This window comes from Miscanthus floridulus, chromosome 16 (genome assembly GCF_019320115.1).
Source record: "Miscanthus floridulus cultivar M001 chromosome 16, ASM1932011v1, whole genome shotgun sequence".
Taxonomy (NCBI): Eukaryota; Viridiplantae; Streptophyta; class Magnoliopsida; order Poales; family Poaceae; genus Miscanthus; species Miscanthus floridulus.
Genome location: NC_089595.1, coordinates 1996433 through 2017386, shown reverse-complemented (window position 1 = coordinate 2017386; position 20954 = coordinate 1996433). Strand labels below are relative to the sequence as shown.

General features: G+C 45.0%; 1 protein-coding gene across 1 annotated transcript; it reads right to left on the bottom strand.

Moving 5' to 3' along the window:
* Positions 1-11495: 11495 nt before the first annotated feature.
* On the bottom strand, positions 11496-15518 carry LOC136510019 (probable LRR receptor-like serine/threonine-protein kinase At3g47570). The gene is made up of 2 exons (XM_066504592.1): positions 12826-15518; positions 11496-12714 (listed from the first exon to the last, which is right to left on the bottom strand). The coding sequence occupies exons 1-2, from the start codon at positions 15032-15034 to the stop codon at positions 12353-12355; spliced, it is 2571 nt and encodes an 856-aa protein (XP_066360689.1). The 5' UTR covers positions 15035-15518; the 3' UTR covers positions 11496-12352.
* Between the last annotated feature and the right edge of the window lie 5436 nt (positions 15519-20954).

Below are 20954 nucleotides of genomic sequence, written 5' to 3'. Positions count from 1 at the left end.
TGACTGAAATGAGCAGGCTTCGACCTGTCTTTCTTTTTCTTCTGAGATGTCTTTGACTAATATGGAAAAGTTTCACCCTGTCTTTCCTTGTGGCTTTTTCCTGCTTTGCCATAGCTTGTTTCTTCTTGTGATGTAGTAGAGTTAATGGAGTTGATTATACTTTTCTTGGGGTAATCAACCGATTTGTACTGTAGATCGCTCCTTGGGCAAAGTAGTCGATCGTACCGCTCTTTGGGTCGACGACCGAGTTGTTTGGAGTGTTTGTGCCGCTCTTTGGGCGAAGTAGTCGATTGTACCACTCTTGGGGTAGACGATCGAGTTGTTGGAGTGTTTGTGCCCCTCCTTGGGCAACGTAGTTGATCGTGCCGCTCTTGGGGTAGGCGACCGAGTTGTTGGAGTGCTTGTGTCCCTCTCTAGGTGAAGTAGTTGATCGTACCACTCTTGTGGTAGGCGACCGAGCTGTTGGAGTGCTTGTGCCTCTTTTTGGGTGAAGTAGTCGATCGTACCACTCTTGAGGTAGGCGACCGAGTTGTTGGAGTGCTTGTGCCGCTTCTTGGGTGAAGTAGTCGATCGTACCACTCTTGGGGTAGGCGACCGAGTTGTTAGAGTGCTTGTGCCGCTTCTTGGGCGAAGTATTCGATCGTACCACTCTTGGGGTAGGCGACCGGATTGTTGGAGTGCTTGTGTCCCTCTCTGGGCGAAGTAGTTGATCGTACCACTCTTAGGGTAGGCGACCGAGTTGTTGGAGTGCTTGTGCCGCTTCTTGGGTGAAGTAGTCGATCGTACCACTCTTGGGGTAGGAGACCGAGCTGTTGGAGTGCTTGTGCCGCTTCTTGGGCGAAGTAGTCGATCGTACCACTCTTGGGGTAGGCGACCGAGTTGTCGGAGTGTTTGTGCCACTTCTTGGGCAAAGTAGTCGATCGTACCACTCTTGGGGTAGGCGACCGAGTTGTTGGAGTGCTTGTGCCGCTTCTTGGGCAAAGTATTCGATCGTACCACTCTTGGGGTAGGCGACCGGACCCGTATAGCACAACCATTTCCGGGTTGGCTGTTGCAGGGTAAATAAGCAATCGTACCAGCTCTTGGGGTAAGCGATTGCGCCCGTATAGCAACAACCGTTTCTGGGTTGAGCTATTTGCAGGGCTGCCCCTTTTTCCCCAACCTGATTATGGGTTGGTTCTATCCATTGGACAGGGCTGTCAGTCGTACCATCTCTTTATGGTAGAGTGACAAATGCTAGCTTGGGTCTCCTTACCCAAGAAGCTATTTGGCCGTTGGCCGTCAGTCAGACCATCTCCATATGGTTGAGTGACAAGATTGCCCATGTAGCGCAACCGTTTCCGGGTTGGCTGTTAACAGGGAAGCCCCTTTTTCCCCAACCTGATTATGGGTTGGTTCTGTCCATTGGACATGGCTCATATTTGAAGTTGTTCTTCTTGAATAATCTTTGTTTTATTTCTCTTGAAACTTGAGTACAATCTGTTGTACTTAATTGTAGAATCTTTTGAGCTGGCTGATATGCCAAGTGTTCTTTACATGTATTTCATCTGGAGTCATCAACTCGTGTGTGCCGGGTCCTGTTGCTGTCTTCACGATGAAGGGTCCTTCCCATGGACTGAGTAGTTTGTGTCGTCCATCTTTCTTCTGGATTAGTCATAGTACTGAGTCCCCTGGCTTTAGTGATCAGGGTTGAGTACTTTTGTCATAATGTCTTCGTAACCCTTGCTGATATCTTGCATTTTGTATGATTGCACTGTCTCTTATTTCTTCTATTGAATCAATTTCTAACCGCCTTGTTTCTTCTGCTTCGCCTTCTTCATATTGTTCTATTCTTGGAGATAGCCATATTAAGTCGGCTGGTAGTACTACCTCTAATCCATAGACCAGAAAGAACGGTGAGTATCTAGTTGCTCTGCTGATCTAGGTTCTTAGACCCCATACTACTTTTGGTAATTCGTCGATCCATTTTCCACCATAATCTTTCAAATCTTCATATAATCTTGGTTTTAAACCTTGTAATATGAGTCCATTTGCTCTTTCGACTTGTCCATTGGCCTGCGGGTGTGCTACTGATGCAAAGTCGATTTCTATCCCACAATCTCTTGCCCAGTATTGGAATTCTCTTGCTGTAAATGGTGAACCAAGATCTATGATTATTCTATTGGGCATGCCAAACCTATGCATGATGTCTTGTATGAATTCCACTACCTTTTCTGCACTGTATTTGACTAAAGGTTTGTATTCAATCCATTTTATAAATTTGTCGATTGCCACAAATATGTATTCGAAGCCTCCTTTTGCTTTTTTGAGTGGTCCGACTTGATCCAGCCCCCAGCATGAGAATGGCCAAGCCGGCGGTATGCATATTAAGTTATGAGCCGGCACATGTGATTGCCTAGCAAACATTTGGCAATTCTTGCATGTTCTGACGAGCTCTTCTGCATCTTTGAGTGCTGTTGGCCAATAGAAACCGGTTCTGAATGCTTTGTCGACTAGTGTCCTAGAGGCTGCATGATTTCCACAGCATCCTGAGTGGATTTTGTCCAAGATTTCCTTTCCTTTATCTATCGGAACACATTTAAGCAGTACTCCTGATGATGCTGCTCTTTTGTATAGTTTATCCCCCACCAGAACGTAGTTTTTGCTTCTTCATACAACCCGAGTTGCTTCTGCTTTGTCTTTGGGTAGTTTCTTCTCTTTAATAAAATCAATGTATGTTTGTCTCCAATCACTTTGTATGACCATGATTTGTCTTGACTGGTCTGGTTCTTCTGCTTGATCTATTTCCATTGGATCTGTTGTCTCCTTCTCTTTTTCTGTGTTTTCGAGTTGTTTGATGGATGGGGCTGTGAGTTCTTCCACAAATATACCGGGTGGTACTTTTGCTCTATCTAATCCTAATTTGGCTAGCACATCTGCTACAACGTTGGAATCTCTTAGTACATGATGGATTTCGAGCCCTTGGAAAATTTTCTCCAATTTTCTGACTTCTGCACAGTACGCATCCATATTATCTTTTGTACAATCCCAATCCTTGTTGACTTGATTGATAACTATAGCTGAATCACCGTAGACAAGTAGTCTTTTGATCCCAAGCGAGCTTGCAACTCTTAGACCGTGTATTAATGCTTCGTATTCTGCCTCATTGTTAGTTGCCTGCCAAAGTATTTGTAGCACATATTTTAACTGTCTCCCTTCTGGTGATATGAATAGTACTCTTGCTCCAGCTCCTCCTAACTTTAGGGAACCGTCAAAATACATTTTCCAATGATCAAGTATTGGTTCGGGTTCTTTTTGACTGATTTATGTCCATTCAGCAATGAAGTCGGATAATGCTTGAGATTTGATTGTTGTTCTTGGTTTGAAGTCTAGGTTGAGAGCACCGAGTTCTACTGCCCATTTTGATATCCGACCTGTTGCATCTTTGTTGCGTAGAATGTCTTGAAGTGGAAAATTGGTTACCACTGTAATCTTGTGTTCATGGAAATAATGTCTCAGCTTTCTTGATGATATCAACACTGCATAAAGTAGTTTTTGCACGTGTGGGTATCTCACTTTGATTCTGTTAGTACTTTGCTTATGTAATAGACTGGTCTTTGTATTTTGTATGCGTGTCCGGGTTCTTCTCTCTCAACCACAATTGCTGTGCTGACAACATTCTTGGTTGCTGTAATGTATAGCATCATGTCCTCTCTGTCTTTTGGTGGTGTCATTACTGGTGATGATGCCAAGTATTCTTTTAACTTTTGGAATGCTTCTTCTGCCTCTTCTGTCCATTCAAAATTTCCTGCCTTTTTCAATAATTTGAAGAAAGGTAGCCCTTTTTCTCCTAGTCGGGAGATGAATCTGTTGAGTGCTGCCATGCATCCTGTAAGCTTCTGTATGTCTTTAACTTTCTTTGGAGGTTTCATATCCATGATGGCTTTAACCTACTTTGTACTTGCTTCAATTCCTCGGTTACTGACTAGAAACCCGAGTAGTTGTCCTGATGGTACCCCAAAAACACACTTTGTGGGGTTTAGCTTCCACTGCCATGCTTTTAGATTCTTAAAAGTCTCCTCGAGGTCTTCTATCAATGATCCGGGTTCTTTTGTCTTGATTACTACATCATCAATGTATGCTTCTGCATTTCTTCCGACTTGACTCCCCAAGCAAGTTTGAATTGCTCTTTGATATGTTGCCCCTGCATTTTTAGCCCAAAAGGCATTGATTTATAGCAATATGCCCCAAAGGGTGTAATGAATGAAGTCTTTCTTTGGTCTTCTTCTCTTAAGGATATTTGATGATAGCCTGAATAGCAATCTAGAAAGGATAACAGAGCTGATCCTGCTGTCAAGTCGATGATTTGATCAATCCTTGGTGGGACATATGGATCTTTTGAGCAATGTTTGTTGAGGTCTGTGTAGTCGATGCACATGCGCCATTCTTTTGAATTCTTCTTCTCTACTAGGACCGGGTTGGCAAGCCAATCCGGGTTGATTATTTCTCTGATGAATCCTGCTGCCATGAGCTTGGTGATCTCTTTTTTGATTGCTGCTTTTCTATCTGGAGCGAATCTTTGTAACTTCTGCTTAACGGGTTTGGACCCTTTGTTCACATCAATTATGTGCTCAGCCAACTCCCTTGGGACCCCTGGCATGTCTGCTGGCTTCCAAGCGAAAATATCTTTGTTGTCTCGAAGAAAGTTGGTGAGCGTGAGTTCCTATTTGGGGTCGAGATTTGCACTGATGATTGCCGTCTTCTCCGGATCACCAGTCAGTAGGTCAATAGTCTTGGTAGCGGCTTCTTTTGGTGGTGCGAAGTTGCTTGGCTTCTTAGCCAGTATCTTAATCTCATCCGGGTTCATTTTGTTGGCCAGCATTGCAATCTCCTTTCCTTCCTTTATATCTTGTAATCTTTCGGATATTTGTACTGCTTGTACGTCGCAATCATGTGCTTTCTTTAGATCTCCTTTCAATGATAATACGCCCTTTGTTGTTGGCATCTTGAGCAGTAGGTATGGATAATGTGGTACTGCCATGTATTTTGTTAAAGCTGGTCTCCCAAGTATTGCGTGGTAGCATGATTCAAAGTCTGCAACTTCGAATTTGATGAATTCCGTCCGGTATTTGTCTGGTGTGCCAAAGGTGATGGGTAGGGTTATCTATTCGAGGGGCATAGCTGCTCTGCCGGGTACTATTCCGTAGAATGGTGTGCTTGTGGGTGTCATTAGACCTTCACAATCCAGATTCATCCTTTTGAGAGTATCTATGAAAATTATGTTAAGCCCGGCTCCTCCATCGATGAGTACTTTAGTTACTGCTACTCCTGCGATAGTCGAACCTAGTACCAGCGGGTAGCATCCTGCGTTTGCTACACTGGTCCATTGGTCTTCTCTTGTGAAGTGGATGGGGTACTCTAACCAATCTAGATATCTTGGGATGGCTAGTTCAGCTGCCATGATGGCTCTGTGAGCTAGTTTCTCTTGTCTTTTGCTTCGTGTGTTAGAAACACCTGAAAATATCACCGCTAATTGGCGTTGGGGTTCTTGATAATCTCCTTCAGCTCTCTTTTCCTCCTTCTTGGATTCTTCTTGCTTTGGCTCCGAGTTGTTTTGATTCCTGTTTTCTCTCTTCATGAATTGCCGCTGAAAAGTGCTGCATTCAACTAACTTGTGTCTGGCCCCTGGGTGTATGTGACACAACATGTTTTCTATGTTTTCCGGCGCTCTTCCTCAGTAGTTGTTACTCTGATAGTTGCTATTATTGTTGTAACCGCTGTTGTTACGGTTGTTGCTATTGTTGTAGTTGCCATTGTGATTGCTACCATTGCTATCATTGCCGTTGCCATTGTATCTTCTTTTGTTGTCTGTGGTTGCCACCATATTGTCCTGCCTTGGTCTTTTGTCTTGCTGTCTGTAATTGGGTCTTCTATTCTCTGGGTTGTCCCTAGCAAATCTGTGCTGAGTTCTTTCTTCTGATGAAATTAGCTTCTCAACAACCCTCTTGAAGTCTTCATTTGTTCTTGGGTTCTCATTGAAATAGTCCTTGTATTGCCAGTTTGCCTAGATTCCTTCTGCAAAGGCCTCTATCACCTCCCTATCAGTAATGTCGTGGACTTGAGCCCTGAATTCTCCAAATCTTCTATAGTATTCCCTTAGACTTTCTCCTCTCCTTTGCTTTACTCCTTTCAATTCGGCTGCAGTCATTGGATGGGTAATAATGCCGACGAAGTTGTTGCAGAAAGCTTCTTGCAAGTCTTCCCAATACCTGATTGATCTTGGTCTCAATTTGTCAAACCATTGTAGCGGCATTGCTTCGAGGGCCATTGGGAAGAATAGAGCCTTGATGTCGTCGTCTCCTCCAGCTAATTCAATAGATTGGGAGTAAACCCTTAGCCATTGTCTTGGTTTGACTTTGCCATCATACTTGGAATGATTTGCTGGTTTAAACTTGTGCGGTAGCTTTAAAGTTTGTAGTCTTCCTGCGAAACAAGGGAATCTGTCGTATGGTTCCGTTCTTCCGTAATCTGGCGATCTTGCCCTTCTGTAATAAGACCTGTCTTCTTTTAACTCAGACTCTCCGTAGTCATCTTCTTTGTCAAATCTTCTTGATATTTCTTGGTAGCGTTGGCTCAATTCTGGTTTGTCTCTTTCTTGTTGCTTTGAGTAGTGTTCCTTCCTTCCATTGATATCAGCACTTTCTACTGGTCCTATCCTTTGAAAATTCGATTTTTTGGGTGGCTGCTCCCTTTGTGGCTCCTGTGGAATTTCTTCGCCGGGTTGTTTTTCTGATCCCCCGACTTCTTTCTTCTGGTCTTCCTTTGCTTTCTCGTTATTCGTGAGGGTGTACAACTCCTTTGTTAATTCTTCAATTCTTTCCCTTTTTGTATTTTTGTGGCTTCTTTTTCTGCCTTCTTTCTGTTGTATTCCGTTAGCTCCGCTTTGTATTTATTCCAGACTTGCTTCCTTTGTTTAGCCCGGTTCCTCCTTCCATCTTTCAATTTGTTCTTCTTTAGCCTTGCTAGTCTTTGCTCATCATTTTCGTTGCTGTCGCTTTTCTCATTTGGCGAGATGTTGCCTTCTGATTCGTCTGAAGATTTTATATCTGGTATCTATGGTGGTTCCAAAGGTTGTTCTAACTGCTCCGCCATGTATACAGTATACCTCTTCCGAGCTCTTCTTGTATGGTATTCCATCCTTCGTTTGGTTGAGCTGTCTGTAGCTTCTGAACTGGATCCGAGTTCTTTTCCCTCTTGATAAGGTAGTTCTTCAACACGCGTGCCAGTCTAGACTTTGCTTGAGGTGAAAGAACCTGGCCAATGCACCACACAATCTTGCGGGGTCACTGTCATGATCATCCCTTCTTGTGCTCCCTCCAGGAGTATTCTTCTTGCTGAGTTCATCTTGTTTTGGGTAAAGTGTTGATAGACTGATGTCGCGTTGCGCAGTCCGTAAGTTCCCAAGTTCTTCTTTGAGTTGTACGGGTCGTATCCCTTCGCGATCGTTGTTGTGTCTCTGAGTCCAATTAGGCTTGGCTTTTGTGCCATGAAGATTGTCTTGGAATCGGGTTGTATCTCTTTTTCAGAGTCGGTTTCGTATCTGCTTTCTTCCTTATTCCGAGTTGTATCCAAAGTTGAGAGTTTCGTCATCTTCTCGGCGAGTTTGTATTGAACTTCGTCATCGAATTCTTTTTCTTCTCGGAGACGGGTACGAAGCTTGCCGTCGCCGTCAGCCTTGCAGATCCAGGATCCAAAGACAAAGGTTGTTCCCACCGAAAAGGTCATCTTGAGGTTGAGGTCCGCCGAACTCTCGAGAAAAAATTTGTCGAAAGCCCCTACCTAGCGCGCCAGCTGTCGATGTTTTACCACCGATAGCCTGCCACGAGGGTACCTGGGACAGTTGTTCGAGCTTCGGCGAATAGCGGAATTCGGCGGTTACGCAAAGAGACTCATGATTTATACTGGTTCAGGCCCTCGACTTGGTCGAGTAATAACCTTACGTCTAGTTTTGGCGTTAGCCTATTTGCGTTGTATTGCTTTGAGTATCGGGTATCCGTTCTCCTCTTACAATGGGTACCCTCACCAGCCCTTTATAGTCCAGGCACTGAGAGGCGTTGTTTGTGTCCTATTCGGATACAAGGTCAGAGTCCTAAGCTACGCTTCGGGCGCCTTTCCTTGTATAGTTTGAGTTGGAGTTTCGGTTTTACACGTTGCTTTGTTCCGCGTTCTTCTTGGTGATTGGGCTGTAGGCCTTGTTACCAAGGCCTACCTCCCTGCAGTATTGTCTATGGGGGCCCCGTAGGGTTCCCCATCGACAAGGGATAAACAAGCTAAGATTAAAAGAATAAAGTGGTGGAAACTGAAAGGGGAGACGTCAGAGGTATTCAGGGAAAGGGTTATCAAAGAGGGCTCTTGGAAGGAAGAAGAGCACATAAACAACATGTGGGAGAAGATGGCAACCAACATTCAGAAGGTGGCCTCAGAGGTGTGTGGAGTAACCAAAGGAAGTGGAGGCCAAGCTAAAGATACTTGGTGGTGGAACGAGGAAGTCCAAAGGGCTATTAAGGAGAAGAAAGAATGCTATAGACGCTTGTACCATGACAGAAGTGTGGACAACATAGAGAAGTACAAGGTGGCAAAGAAGACTGCAAAGTGAGCTGTAAGTGTGGCAAATGGTAGAGCGTATGAGGATCTTTATCAACATTTGAGTACGAAGGAAGGAGAGAATGACATTTATAGGATGGCTAAGGTTCGTGAGAGAAAGACAAGAGACTTCAACCAAGTTAAGTGCATTAAGGATGAAAGGGAGCATCTCTTGGTGAAGGAGGATGAGATCCGACATTGATGGCAAAAGTATTTTGACAAATTGTTCAATGGTGAGAATACGGACACAACCTTTTAGTTGTATGACTTTTTTGATGACACCAATAGGTGCTTTATGCGGAGAATCCAAGAATCTGAGGTCAGAGAGGCATTGAAAAGGATGAAAGAAGGTAAGGCGATGGGACCGAATGGTATCCCAATCGAGGTGTGGAGATGTCTTGGGGACATAGCTATAGTATGCCTAACCAAGCTGTTTAACCATATTTTTTGATTGAACAAGATGCCTGACGAGTGGAGGAGAAGTATATTGGTACCGATCTACAAGAATAAAGGGGATATTCAAAGTTGTACTAATTACCGGGGAATTAAGTTGATGATCCATACTATGAAGCTATGGGAGAGAGTTATCGAGCATCGCTTGAGAGCAATAACGCGGGTCTCTATGAACCAATTTGGTTTCATGCCCGGAAGGTCAACCATGGAAGCCATTTTCTTAATAAGACAAGTTATGGAGCGGTATAGGGAGAAGAAGAAGGACCTACACATGGTATTTATTGACTTAGAGAAGGCTTATGATAAAATACCAAGGAATGTTATGTGGTGGGCTTTGGACAAACATAAAGTCCCAACGAAGTACGTCGGGCTCATTAAGGACATGTACAACAATGTTGTGACTAGTGTTCGAACAAGTGATGGAGACATGGATGACTTCCCGATTAGGATAGGACTACATCAAGGGTCAGCTTTGAGCCCTTATCTATTTGCCTTAGTGATGGATGAGGTCACAAGGGATATACAAGGGGACATCCCTTGGTGTATGTTTTTCGCGGATGATGTAGTGCTAGTTGATGAAAGTCGGACAGGAGTGAATCAGAAACTGGAGTTATGGCGGGAGACTTTGGAGTCCAAATGTTTTAGACTCAGTAGAACTAAAACTAAGTATATGAGATATGACTTCGGCACTACTACTCGGGAGGAGGAAGATATTAGTTTGGAAGGTCAAATAGTGCCTAGGAAGGATACCTTTCGATATTTAGGATCAATGCTACAGAGAGACGGGGATATTGATGAAGATGTTAGTCATAGAATCAAAGCAGGGTGGATGAAGTGGCGCCAAGCATCTGGTGTCCTATGTGACAAAAGGGTACGATAGAAGCTAAAAGGCAAGTTTTATAGGATGGCGATTAGACCTGCTATGTTGTATGGTGCAAAATGTTGGCATACGAAAAGACAACATGTTCAACAGATAAGTGTCGCGGAAATGCGTATGTTGCGTTGGATTTACGGTCATACAAGAAGGGATCGAGTTCGGAACGATGATATACGTGATAGATTAGGGGTAGCACCAATTGAAGAAAAGCTTGTCCAACACCGGTTGAGATGGTTTGAATATGTCCAACGGAGACCTCCAGAGGCACCGGTGCGTAGTGGAATCCTAAGCCAGGATAGTAACGTGAAGAGAGGCAGAGGAAGACCGAAGTTGACTTGGGTAGAGGCAATAAAAGGAGACTTGAAGGGATGGAATATACCCAAAGACTTAGCCTTAGATAGGAGTGCTTGGAAAACAGCTATTCACATGCCTGAACCTTGATTGCTTCTGCCGGGTTTCAACTCTAGCCTATCCCAACTTGTTTGGGACTTAAAGGCTTTGTTGTTGTTATTGTTTCAACATTGGCCACATGTTCCTTCAACCGATGGACCCCTCCTTGGCTCCGATGACCACAGAACTTGCACTCCACCTTGTCCTTATTATTTGCATCCACCAGAAACCCATACTCCCATCCCACATCATCTGAATTCCTTTTCAGGACATTCACCTCATCCCGAGATGTAACACCAGTTTCAGGAGCACATTCTTCCACCGACATTCTACATGAAGAGTAGCAGAGGCATATTAAACACACACATGCACACAACAGTACAACACAGGCGCACAGAGCAGGAAGATAGAAGGGAGCAGCCGAGTAGAGGAGAGAGGAGCATGGGGCGGGCGGACCTCACCTTGGGGTTCCCGAGCGGCGGGGCGAGGGGCAGCGAGGAGCTCACCAGCAGTGGTGGCTCGGCGAGGAGGGGGCGCACGGGAGCTCTAGGGGCGGCGGCGGGCCGGTGGATGGGGGCGCACGAGAGCTCCAGGGGCGGCGCGGGGAGGCCTGCATGGAGAGAGAAGATGGCCGCTGATGCGGAAAACGGGTCCACGGCATCAAGTAGAAGCTTCGCGCATGATGAATCGGCCGGAGACGTACCATGGCCGGCGAATCGATCCGGCGAGCGAGCTCGGGTCGGAGGCAAGGGGTTGAGGAGGAGATCTTGACTCTCTGACTTGGTTATCTCTCTGTCTCTCTCTAATCCTCTCTAGCACCAGCGCGCGGAGCTCTTTTCCTTCCCGCGTGGCTGCTTCCTTTCCCGCGTAGACGTCTGCTCGCGCGCGCGGGCTCCCGTTTGCTCCCGCCCGCCAAAATGCGCGCGCGCTCCCGTCCAGGCGCCTCCTCCTCCGCCTACTCGCCGCCCAGGCGCCGCGGAGGCGCGCCCAGCGCCTAGATGTACGCCTCACCCCCTAGGCCCTGCGGGAAGCCTCCGCCTAGTGCCTAGGCGAGCGCGGAATCGCGCCTTGTTTTTCATTGGTTTAAAGTATGCTAGAGCACAATTTTAGAACAAATGGGCCAAGTTGAAAGCTGAGTATACATGCTGGAAAACACTCAATAAGGAAGCAGGTCTAGGTTGGCATCCCACAAAGGGGACTATTGACATGCCTGAAGGTGGTCGAAGGAACTAAGTTTGGCTTCTGGAGCATCGATGCCAAGAGACACAATAGATCATTGAAGGATGGTCTGAAAGTAGCAGTCTGCTGTCACCGAGCTTCCATCAATTACAAAAAATAACTAAGCAAACGGACTTCTCAGCTCTCAACTTCTTAAACATTACATACGAATAATGACAAAATATAGGACAAGACCCACAATGCAAATGGTTCCTAAGCTTTCCTTGCAAACAGTTTAAATAAAACGTAGTGCTCCCTGATTTGAATAGTAAAAATAATTGTTCCTGATAGGACTTGTGGCAGCGGCGAGGTGGTGACCACCGCGGCAGCGGAGGTGATCGGCGGTGGAGTGTTGGTGGGATTAGGGCCTGACATCGCTGATACCAGGTTGATAGGACTTGATGCCCTACCGGAGTTGCTGCGCAGGTTATAGGGGTGGAAGAGGGGAGGACGTGGTCTGTAGTCTCGACGTCGGCGAGGGGCCGTGGCGGCGAGAGTGCGGCGGTTGCTGCTGCAGCCCTAGAGCTCACGTGAGGGAGAGAGGGCAGGGACGGCTGGCTCCTAAGGGAAGTCAGCAACTTAATTATTGCTTCTGCTTAATTCCAATCATCCTAGATTACAAGTATTTATCCTTCCCTATAGATGCTATAATTAAGGAACTATATCTATCTCTAAGAAAATACCAAATAAGCGATAAATTAGGCCTCTAAGCCCCTTAACAGAGCCGCCCCCCCTAGCCACTATTGGGCCTGCACCTGGCATAGGGGATGCCGGTCATAACAGTTCCTTTCCTTAGTGGCATAGCTCTGAAAATGTTTCTTTGATTGTGATGACTTCAGCATAAACATCGTTCATTGTTGGTCGGTCTTTTGGTGTCTCTGCTGAGCATGAGATACCAAGCTTAATAAGATTCATGATGGTTCTTGTTATTTCATCCATTGTATGATTATCACCATCTCCCGTAACCGGAATTATAGAAGGATCTAGAATCTCATGAATCTTTTGAGGAAATGATTTTTCCACAAATTTGTGAAGGGTCAAACCCTTAGAAAACATCTCATCTGTCGGACGCTTCCCTGTGAGCATTTCTAAGATGGTAATTCCATAGCTATAGACATCGCCCTCTGTTGAGAGTTTGCTCCCGAAGCCATACTCTGCAATATTGAAATTTATCAATCATTGTACCCTCATGATATTGTTAATCATAAAAGCATATTCTCAGAGAGTAGGACACTGAAACATGCATATGAAGGGAAAATGCTCACCTGGTGCAATGTATCCGATTGATCCTCTTGGTCCAATTAAGCTTGTAGAACTATGATTGCTTGAAGAGCTATAAGTGTGAAGAACCTTAACCAATCCAAAGTCACCAAGATGTGCAACCATGGCATCATCAAGAAGTACATTGCTGGGTTTCAGATCACAATGGACCATAGTGGGTACGCAATGATTATGGAGATAATCCAAAGCAGAAGCTATGTCCATTGCTATTACTATTCTGGAGCCCAAACTCAATTGTTTTTGAATTCCATACTTGTTCAGTTTTGGATAGAGCCAGTTCTCGAGGCTGCCATTAGACCTGTATTCAAGAATAACAGCCTTGAACTCATGTCCTGCTGAATCAATTGTTGAGCATGCAGTAATCACCTTCACGAGATTACGGTGTCTAGTATTCCTCAGGGCCTCACATTCAGCAAGGAAGCTGTTTGGTGCTCCGAGTTGATCAAGTTTGAATACTTTGATGGCAACTGTATGTTCCTCACTCCAAAGTCTTCCTTTGTAGACTAATCCACATTTTCCTGAGCCAACCAAGTTGTCTGAGGAGAAACCATTCGTTGCTTTGACTAGATCAGCATATTTGAAATTCTTCAAATCCATGCTGGTTGGATGATCTACTTGTTGAACTTTCTTTCTCTTCTTTAAAAGAAGGACTGCAAAGCATAATAGCAAGACTAACGAAAGAGAAGTAAATCCTGCAAACTTCAGAATTTTGGAGGTGTGTCTATGTCGTTTAGATATATCTGTATTGCAAAGTGGCTGTTGTAGCAACGGGGTACTGGCACATAGGTTCTTGTTCCCTTGAACGAACACATCACGTGCATCCTGAAATATCCCTCCTGTTGGTACTGGTCCCTCAAAGTTGTTGAAGGACAAATTGAGAAGCTTCATAGAGCTAAAAGATTCAAAGAATTCCGGGATTTCACCGGACAAGTTGTTCTGAGAAATGTCCATCTCAATGAGGCCTCGTAAAGCAATGAATGATTCTGGGATCCTCCCGTCAAGAAGGTTCCCCTCCATGTGGAGGGACTCCAAACGAACACACTGACCTAGAGTGGAGGGTATTTGGCCAGTCAACATGTTATTAGAAATATTCAGCAGGCCAAGGTTGATGAAGCTACCAATCTCTAGTGGTATTTGTCCGGAGAGTTGGTTGTGAGACAAGTCGAAAACATTAGAAAGGGAAGAAAGAGTAAATAGCTCCTTTGGTATGCTACCATCAAAGCTGTTATGAGAGAGGTTTAGCTTATCCAAGTTCTTGCAGTGTCCTAAAGCGCCTGGTATTGGGCCACTCAAGTTATTTTCTTGTAAGTGGAGCTCATTGAGTTGACTTAGGTTACCAAGAGAGACTGGAACTTGCCCTAAAAGTTTGTTTTGCGGTAAGCTTAGGGCGAACAGGTTTGGAAGATGACCCAGGGAGTAAGGAATATTTCCAGTAAGGAGGTTCTTCCCCATAAAAAGAACCTTGAGGCTTCTGAGGCGCTCTATCTCATTCGGAATGGTACCAGATATTTCATTTGCACTTAAAAACAATACCTCTAGTGTACTGGACAGGTCCACTATGGATTTTGGCAGGACTCCTTGGAGGGTGTTTCTATCCAGGTACAAATTCACCAATTGCCTGCAATTTGTCAATGACGACAAGAAAGACCAGTCCCCAGCTTCAAGGTGGTTCATGGTTAGATCCAGTTCGATTAAGTTGGGCAGGGTTCCAAACAAAGGAATATTAGCATGAAATGCATTATCCCAGAGACTAATGATCTGGAGATTGGTGGTGTTGGCTAGTGAAGTAGGGATTTGGCCTGTGAACTTGTTTTGTGCCATAATCAGATTTACAATTCTTGGAAGGTTATACCCAATATTAGCTGGAATTTCCCCGGTGAGATTATTGATACCCATGCCAAGGTCTGTGAGTGCTGACATGTTGTAAATGGAGTCCGGAACAGTCCCTGACAAAACATTGTTAGTCATGCCTAGTACTTGCAGGTTTGCTATTGTACCTATACTCATCGGGATGCTACCATGAAAACTGTTACTGTCAAGTGTGAGCCAAAGAAGGGAAGAAAAATTCCCCAAAGTGGAAGGTATGGTACCTGTAAGACCATTCGATTGCATTATAAGATACTGTAAGGGTGAGTCGATATTTGAGAGAACAGGTATGGACCCAACAAAGTTGTTCTCCGCAAGCACTAACATCTGAAGTGTTGTGCTATTGAACAGTGACGGAGGAATCTCTCCACTGAGGTGGTTGTTTCTTAAGCGCAATAGCCGAAGCGACGAACTATTAGCTAGCTAGTAGTGATGGGATAGGTCCTGTCAGGCTATTGTTGGTGAGAGCAACGGAGACAAGAGAAGAGCTGCTTCCAAGAGAAATAGGAATGTTGCCCGTCAGATAATTACCAGAAAGACGTAAAACAGAAAGGTTGCCGAGAGTGCCCAAACCTTCTGGGATACTTTTGCTGAGGGTATTTCTTTCAAGATCAATGGCCTGCAAGGCAAAGCATGACGACAGAGTCTCTGGGATCTCGCCACTAAATTTGTTGGAGCTGAGGTTAAGGTATCGCAGTCTATTTAATTGGCCAATTTCAGATGGGATCTGACCCTGCAGTTGATTATTTGGCAAGTGGATCCTTGTGAGGAAAGTGAGGTTACCAATGCAAGGAGGTATTTGGCCATGGAGGTCGAGTTGTTAGGTTTGATCTCCCACGCCATTAGGCCCAACGGCCTTTGGGCCTTATTCTCGCGCCCTGATCGGGGGCGCCCAACCCTACATGGTTGGTGGGCCCCCGTCGCACAGCGCTATAAAGGAAAGGTGGGGGCCGGGGCTCGCAGTACGAGGTTTGTCGCGCCGCCAGTCGCCCCACCGACATCCTAATCCTAGACCCGATCTTGAGAAGGGGCGCTGCCAGCGACGGGAAGCACCACCAACGCCGGCAACGCCACCCGACGCACACGCCGCCGCCGAGGACGCCACAGCGCCGACTTCTCCCTCTCCACCGAACGTCGCTGCCGGCGCGCAGATGGCGTCCGTCAACGAGACCCCGGCCGGAGCTTCCACCACTACGGCTTTTGATAGTCTGCGACCTCTCACTCCCCTTTCTCTCTGACTCTCTGTAGATCGAGTCTTAGGATCTTGTTTACTGGGATTTTGACTCGATTGAGTCCTAAGAAATATAACAATGGCATCAGAGCCAGTGCTTCTGTGTATCCCTAACCGGGTAGAAGAAGGAAAGAGAACAGATCCATTCGGATCAGAGAGAAGATAGGGCCTTCAGCTCACGAAGCCGAACCCTAAGACCTAACCCTAATTCCCCAAATCAAATCGGAAGAAGGGAAAAGGGAAGGGTCGGATTCCGAGAACCCTAGACACAAATCCGAAAGAGGGAAAAGGGGAAGAAGAAAGAAAGAAGGGTCGAAACCCTAACCCTAACCCCAGTTTTCCCATTCGGATGAACAAAAAAAAAGAAATCAAATCGGTCAACCTAACCCTAACCCTAACATGAATCAAGAATGGGGTCCTACCTGGGCCCTCATCCCGCCGGCGGCATCGCCACCGCGCGGGACAAAGAACGAGCGGTCGGCCCTCGCCGAGAGGAAGAGACCGCCGCCGTGCGGTACTTCCCCGTACCCGCACCGGCGTGCGGGATGAAGCCGAGGCCACCCTCGTGGCGCGGGAGAAGAAGCCGAGCCGGGGGCGCCGGCTCGTCGGGCTCGGCCAAGGAAGCGCCGCGGCCAGGCTGCTCGACGGCGGCGTGCTCACCCGTTGGGGAGCACGCGCGCCGGCGAGGGGGCCGGCGACGGCGCAAAGGCCCGCTCGCTCGTCGCTCCTTCGCTCTCGGTTGCGGCTCGCTGCTGCGGCTGAAGAGAGATGAGAGAGAGCGGCGAAGAAGAGAGAGAAAGGGAAGAGCCAAATGACCTAGGGTTTCCACGGCACCGGCGCGGCGTTGGTTTTGATCCGGCCGAAGACGGCGCGCGACCGTCCGATCAGAACCAACGGCCACGGATCCTCGGGCCGTCGCCGGCCCAGGCGGGCGTGAGCGTGCGTGGCGTTTTGCCGGCCCAGGCCCAGGTTGCGGCCTGGGTGCGGTCTGTGCGCGCGAGGACAGCTGGGCCGAGCCGGTTTTCAGCGCGTCTTGGGCCGCGCTGGGCTGAAATGAAAGAAGGAAGAAATAAATTTTCTTATTATTTTCCAGGAGCAATTTTAATGCATATTTTTTGATGAATTTGAATGATTTTGATACAATTTTCTGTGCAAATTTTATCCAACGATATTTTGCTCAGAAAACAGTGAATTTTTAGTGCTTCTGGAAAATAATAATATGAAAAGATTATTAATGTTTCCGCTGTGCATGATAATTATCGTTCTCTTTGATTAAATTTGAACCAACGGGATAATTTAATTTTAAGAGAAATGAATTTCTGATAATTTTGATGCGATTATGATATTGTTATTTTCTGACCAACGTTGTTAATAACAATATTATAATTTTTGATCCATGAGAAATTGTGTATTAATTTTACTTCTGCCCAACGGTGATGTAAAATGTTTGCATGGATGAATTATAAGTTTTAATTTGACCAACGTTGAGTTAAAGCATGAAATTTTATGTATAAATGTTTCTTACTTACTCTGGTGTGATTTCAGGAGGCAAATGCATTGTGAACATTGCCAATATCCCGACACTCAACTGAACCAATCACCGTGTGTGGCGGGAGAAGTATGAATTGGAACTTGCGTTGGGAGAGGTCGATTTTGCCATCACCTCACCGTATCCTACTGAGCCAGAGGACCCGGTGAGAGGTGACAATGAATCTGACGCTGATTTCGCTGCTCGAAAGCGTGATCATGCTGAAATAAGAATGAAATATGACCTTGAACATATGCAATGGACTCTCTCCAACCGCAAGTGCCTGTTGGTAGCCAAAGCCACCATAGAAGAACAGATAAGGGGCTCAATCCCTGAATGTGCTACTGCCAAAGAATATCTTGAGAAAATCAAGAGTCAGTTTACTGGGTCTACCAAGGCCACAGCAAGTTCACTGATTAAGAAGCTTGTGAATGAGAAATTCACTGGTGGTAGCATAAGAGAGCACATTTTGAAGATGAACACTACGACATCTAAGCTAAAAGAAATGAATTTGAAGGAGGAGGATTTCCTGATTCATTTGATTTTTGCTTCTTTACCAAAAGAATATGACACCTTCATTGTGAACTACAATATGCAGCCTGAAAGATGGGGCATAGAAAGACTCATCTCAATATGTGCTCAAGAAGAGGAGAGGATAAAGTCCTCACAAGGTGAATCTGCTCATTTTGTGAAGGATAACAAAAGAAAGAACTTTAATGGCAAGAATTCTAAACCACAAGGGAAACCTAAGTGGGATAAGACCTCTTCCTCCAGTTCATAGGGAAAGAAACCCCAGGATTCTGAGAATCAGCAGTATGGTGGAGTTAAAAAGATCAGTGCAAGCACTGCTTCAAGAAGGGACACTACAAGAGGGATTGTCCAGACTTCCTAAAATCTCTGCTAAAGAAAGGTGATGAATTTATTACATTTGTAGATGAATCCCTGTATTTATGTTATGATAAATCCACTTGCTGGGTTGATTCAGGAGCAACTACTCATATTGCAAATTCCTTACAGGGGTTAAGTGGGACGAGAACCTTGCAAAGAGGAGAAAGAACGATTAAAGTTGCAAATGGAGTGCAAGCCAATGTTAAAGCCATTGGAGTTTTTTCTTTAGAATTGAATAATGGTTTTGTACTTAGACTTAAAGAAGTACTTTATGTTCCCTCTTTGCGTAGAAATTTGATAAGTGTTTCGAAACTTGATGATGATGGAATTGATTGCCATTTTGGTGATGGCAAGTGTAAGATACTGGTTAATAATAAATGTGTTGGTCTTGCCTTTCGACAAGACAAGCTTTATTTATTATCTCTTGCTGAGAATGCGAACAATGTATGTGATGAGAATGTGAATGATTCCCCATCTGCGGATGTAACTAAGAAGCGGAAGAGAATTGATACTGTCTCTTCGAAATTATAGCATTGTCGCTTGGGCCATATTTCGAGGGGGAGAATGGAACGATTGGTTAAGGAATCAATTCTCCCGCACTTAGAATTTTCAGATTTAGAACAATGTATTGATTGCATCAAAGGAAAGTATGTCAAGAAAATTAAGAAAGATGCCAAACGAAGCACAGGAATTTTAGAAATAATTCACACAGACATATGTGGTCCTTTTCCTGTGAAAAGTGTGGATGATTATGACTCGTTTATAACATTCACAGACGACTACTCTCGTTATGGCAATATTTATCCAATTAAAGAAAGATCGGAAGCATTGGATAAATTCAAAATATTTAAAGCTGAAGTTGAAAATCAGCACAATAAGAAAATCAAGATAGTACGATCAGACCGAGGTGGAGAGTACTATGGGCGACATACCCCATATGGCCAAATTCCTGGACCATTCGCAAGGTTCCTACAGGAAAATGGCATAGTTGCTCAGTACTCCACACCGGGGGAGCCTCAGCAGAATGGAGTGGCTGAAAGACGTAACCGTACCTTAATGGATATGGTAAGAAGCATGATGAGTTACTCCACATTACCGATTAGTTTATGGATGGAGGCACTGAAAACCGCCATTCACATACTTAATCGAGTACCAAGTAAATCGGTGCCTAAAACACCGTATGAATTATGGACAGGAAGGGAACCCTCACTTAACCATTTGCGTGTGTGGGGCTGTCCGGCTGAGGCAAAAGTGTTTAACCCAAACATAGAAAAGTTAGACTCCAAGACAGTCAGCTGCCATTTTATTGGCTATCCAGAAAGATCGAAAGGATATCACTTCTATTGTCCTGACAGACATACGAAGATTGTAGAAACAAGACACGCTGTGTTCTTAGAGGATAACATGATCAGGGGGAGCATGGTAGCACGAGAAATCAGCCTACAGGAGAAGCGGGTACATGTACCCACTCCGATGGTTGAAGAACCATTCTTCACGCTACCTGCTGCTGTTGCACCGACAATGCAGGACATTGTAGTGCCAACACCTGTTGCAAGTTCTCCCGTGGCGACAATGAATGAACATGAGGAACCTGTCCTTGAGGAACCTATCCTTGAGGAACCTATAGAACCAAATGTTGCACTTGACGAAGAACAACAACAGCCCAATGTGGAACAAGTGCCGGAGGCACCTAGAAGGTCTCAAAGAATAAGAAGATCAGCTATTACTGATGACTATGAAGTTTATGAAACAGAAGAATGTCAGATGGGGGATGATCCCACCTCATTTGAAGAAGCCATGAGAAGCGACCACTCATCAAAGTGGCTTAAGGCCATGGAAGATGAATTGAAATCAATGAGTACCAATAAAGTTTGGGACTTAGAAAATATTCCTAAAGGAGCCAAAACAGTAGGCTGTAAATGGGTCTACAAAACGAAATATGACTCCCAAGGGAATATAGAAAGATTTAAAGCGCGACTTGTGGCGAAAGGCTTCACGTAAAGAGAAGGGATTGATTACAATGAGACGTTTTCTCCAGTCTCATGTAAAGATTCCTTCAGAATTATAATGGCACTTGTAGCCCACTATGATTTGGAGTTACATCAAATGGATGTAAAGACGGCTTTCCTAAATGGGGATTTGGAAGAAAATGTTTATATGGCACAACCGAAAGGTTTTGTCGTAAAAGGAAAGGAAAATATGGGATGCCGCCTGAAGAAATCAATCTACGGATTGAAGCAAGCTTCAAGACAGTGGTATTTGAAGTTTGATAGAACGATAAAAGGTTTTGGGTTTGAAGAAAATATTGAGGACAATTGCGTTTATGCAAAGTTCAAGAATGGAAAGTACATATTCCTAATTTTGTATGTGGATGATATCTTGCTTGCTAGTAGTGATATCAATCTACTAATGGAAACGAAGAAATTCTTGTCCTCAAACTTTGATATGAAAAATCTCGGTGAGGCCTCGTTCGTTTTGGGAATAGAGATTCACCGAGACAGGAGAAAAGTGGTTCTAGGATTATCGCAAAAGGCATACATAGAAAAGGTCCTGAAGAAATTTAGTATGCATGCGTGCAGTCCTTCACCTGCTCCTATAGT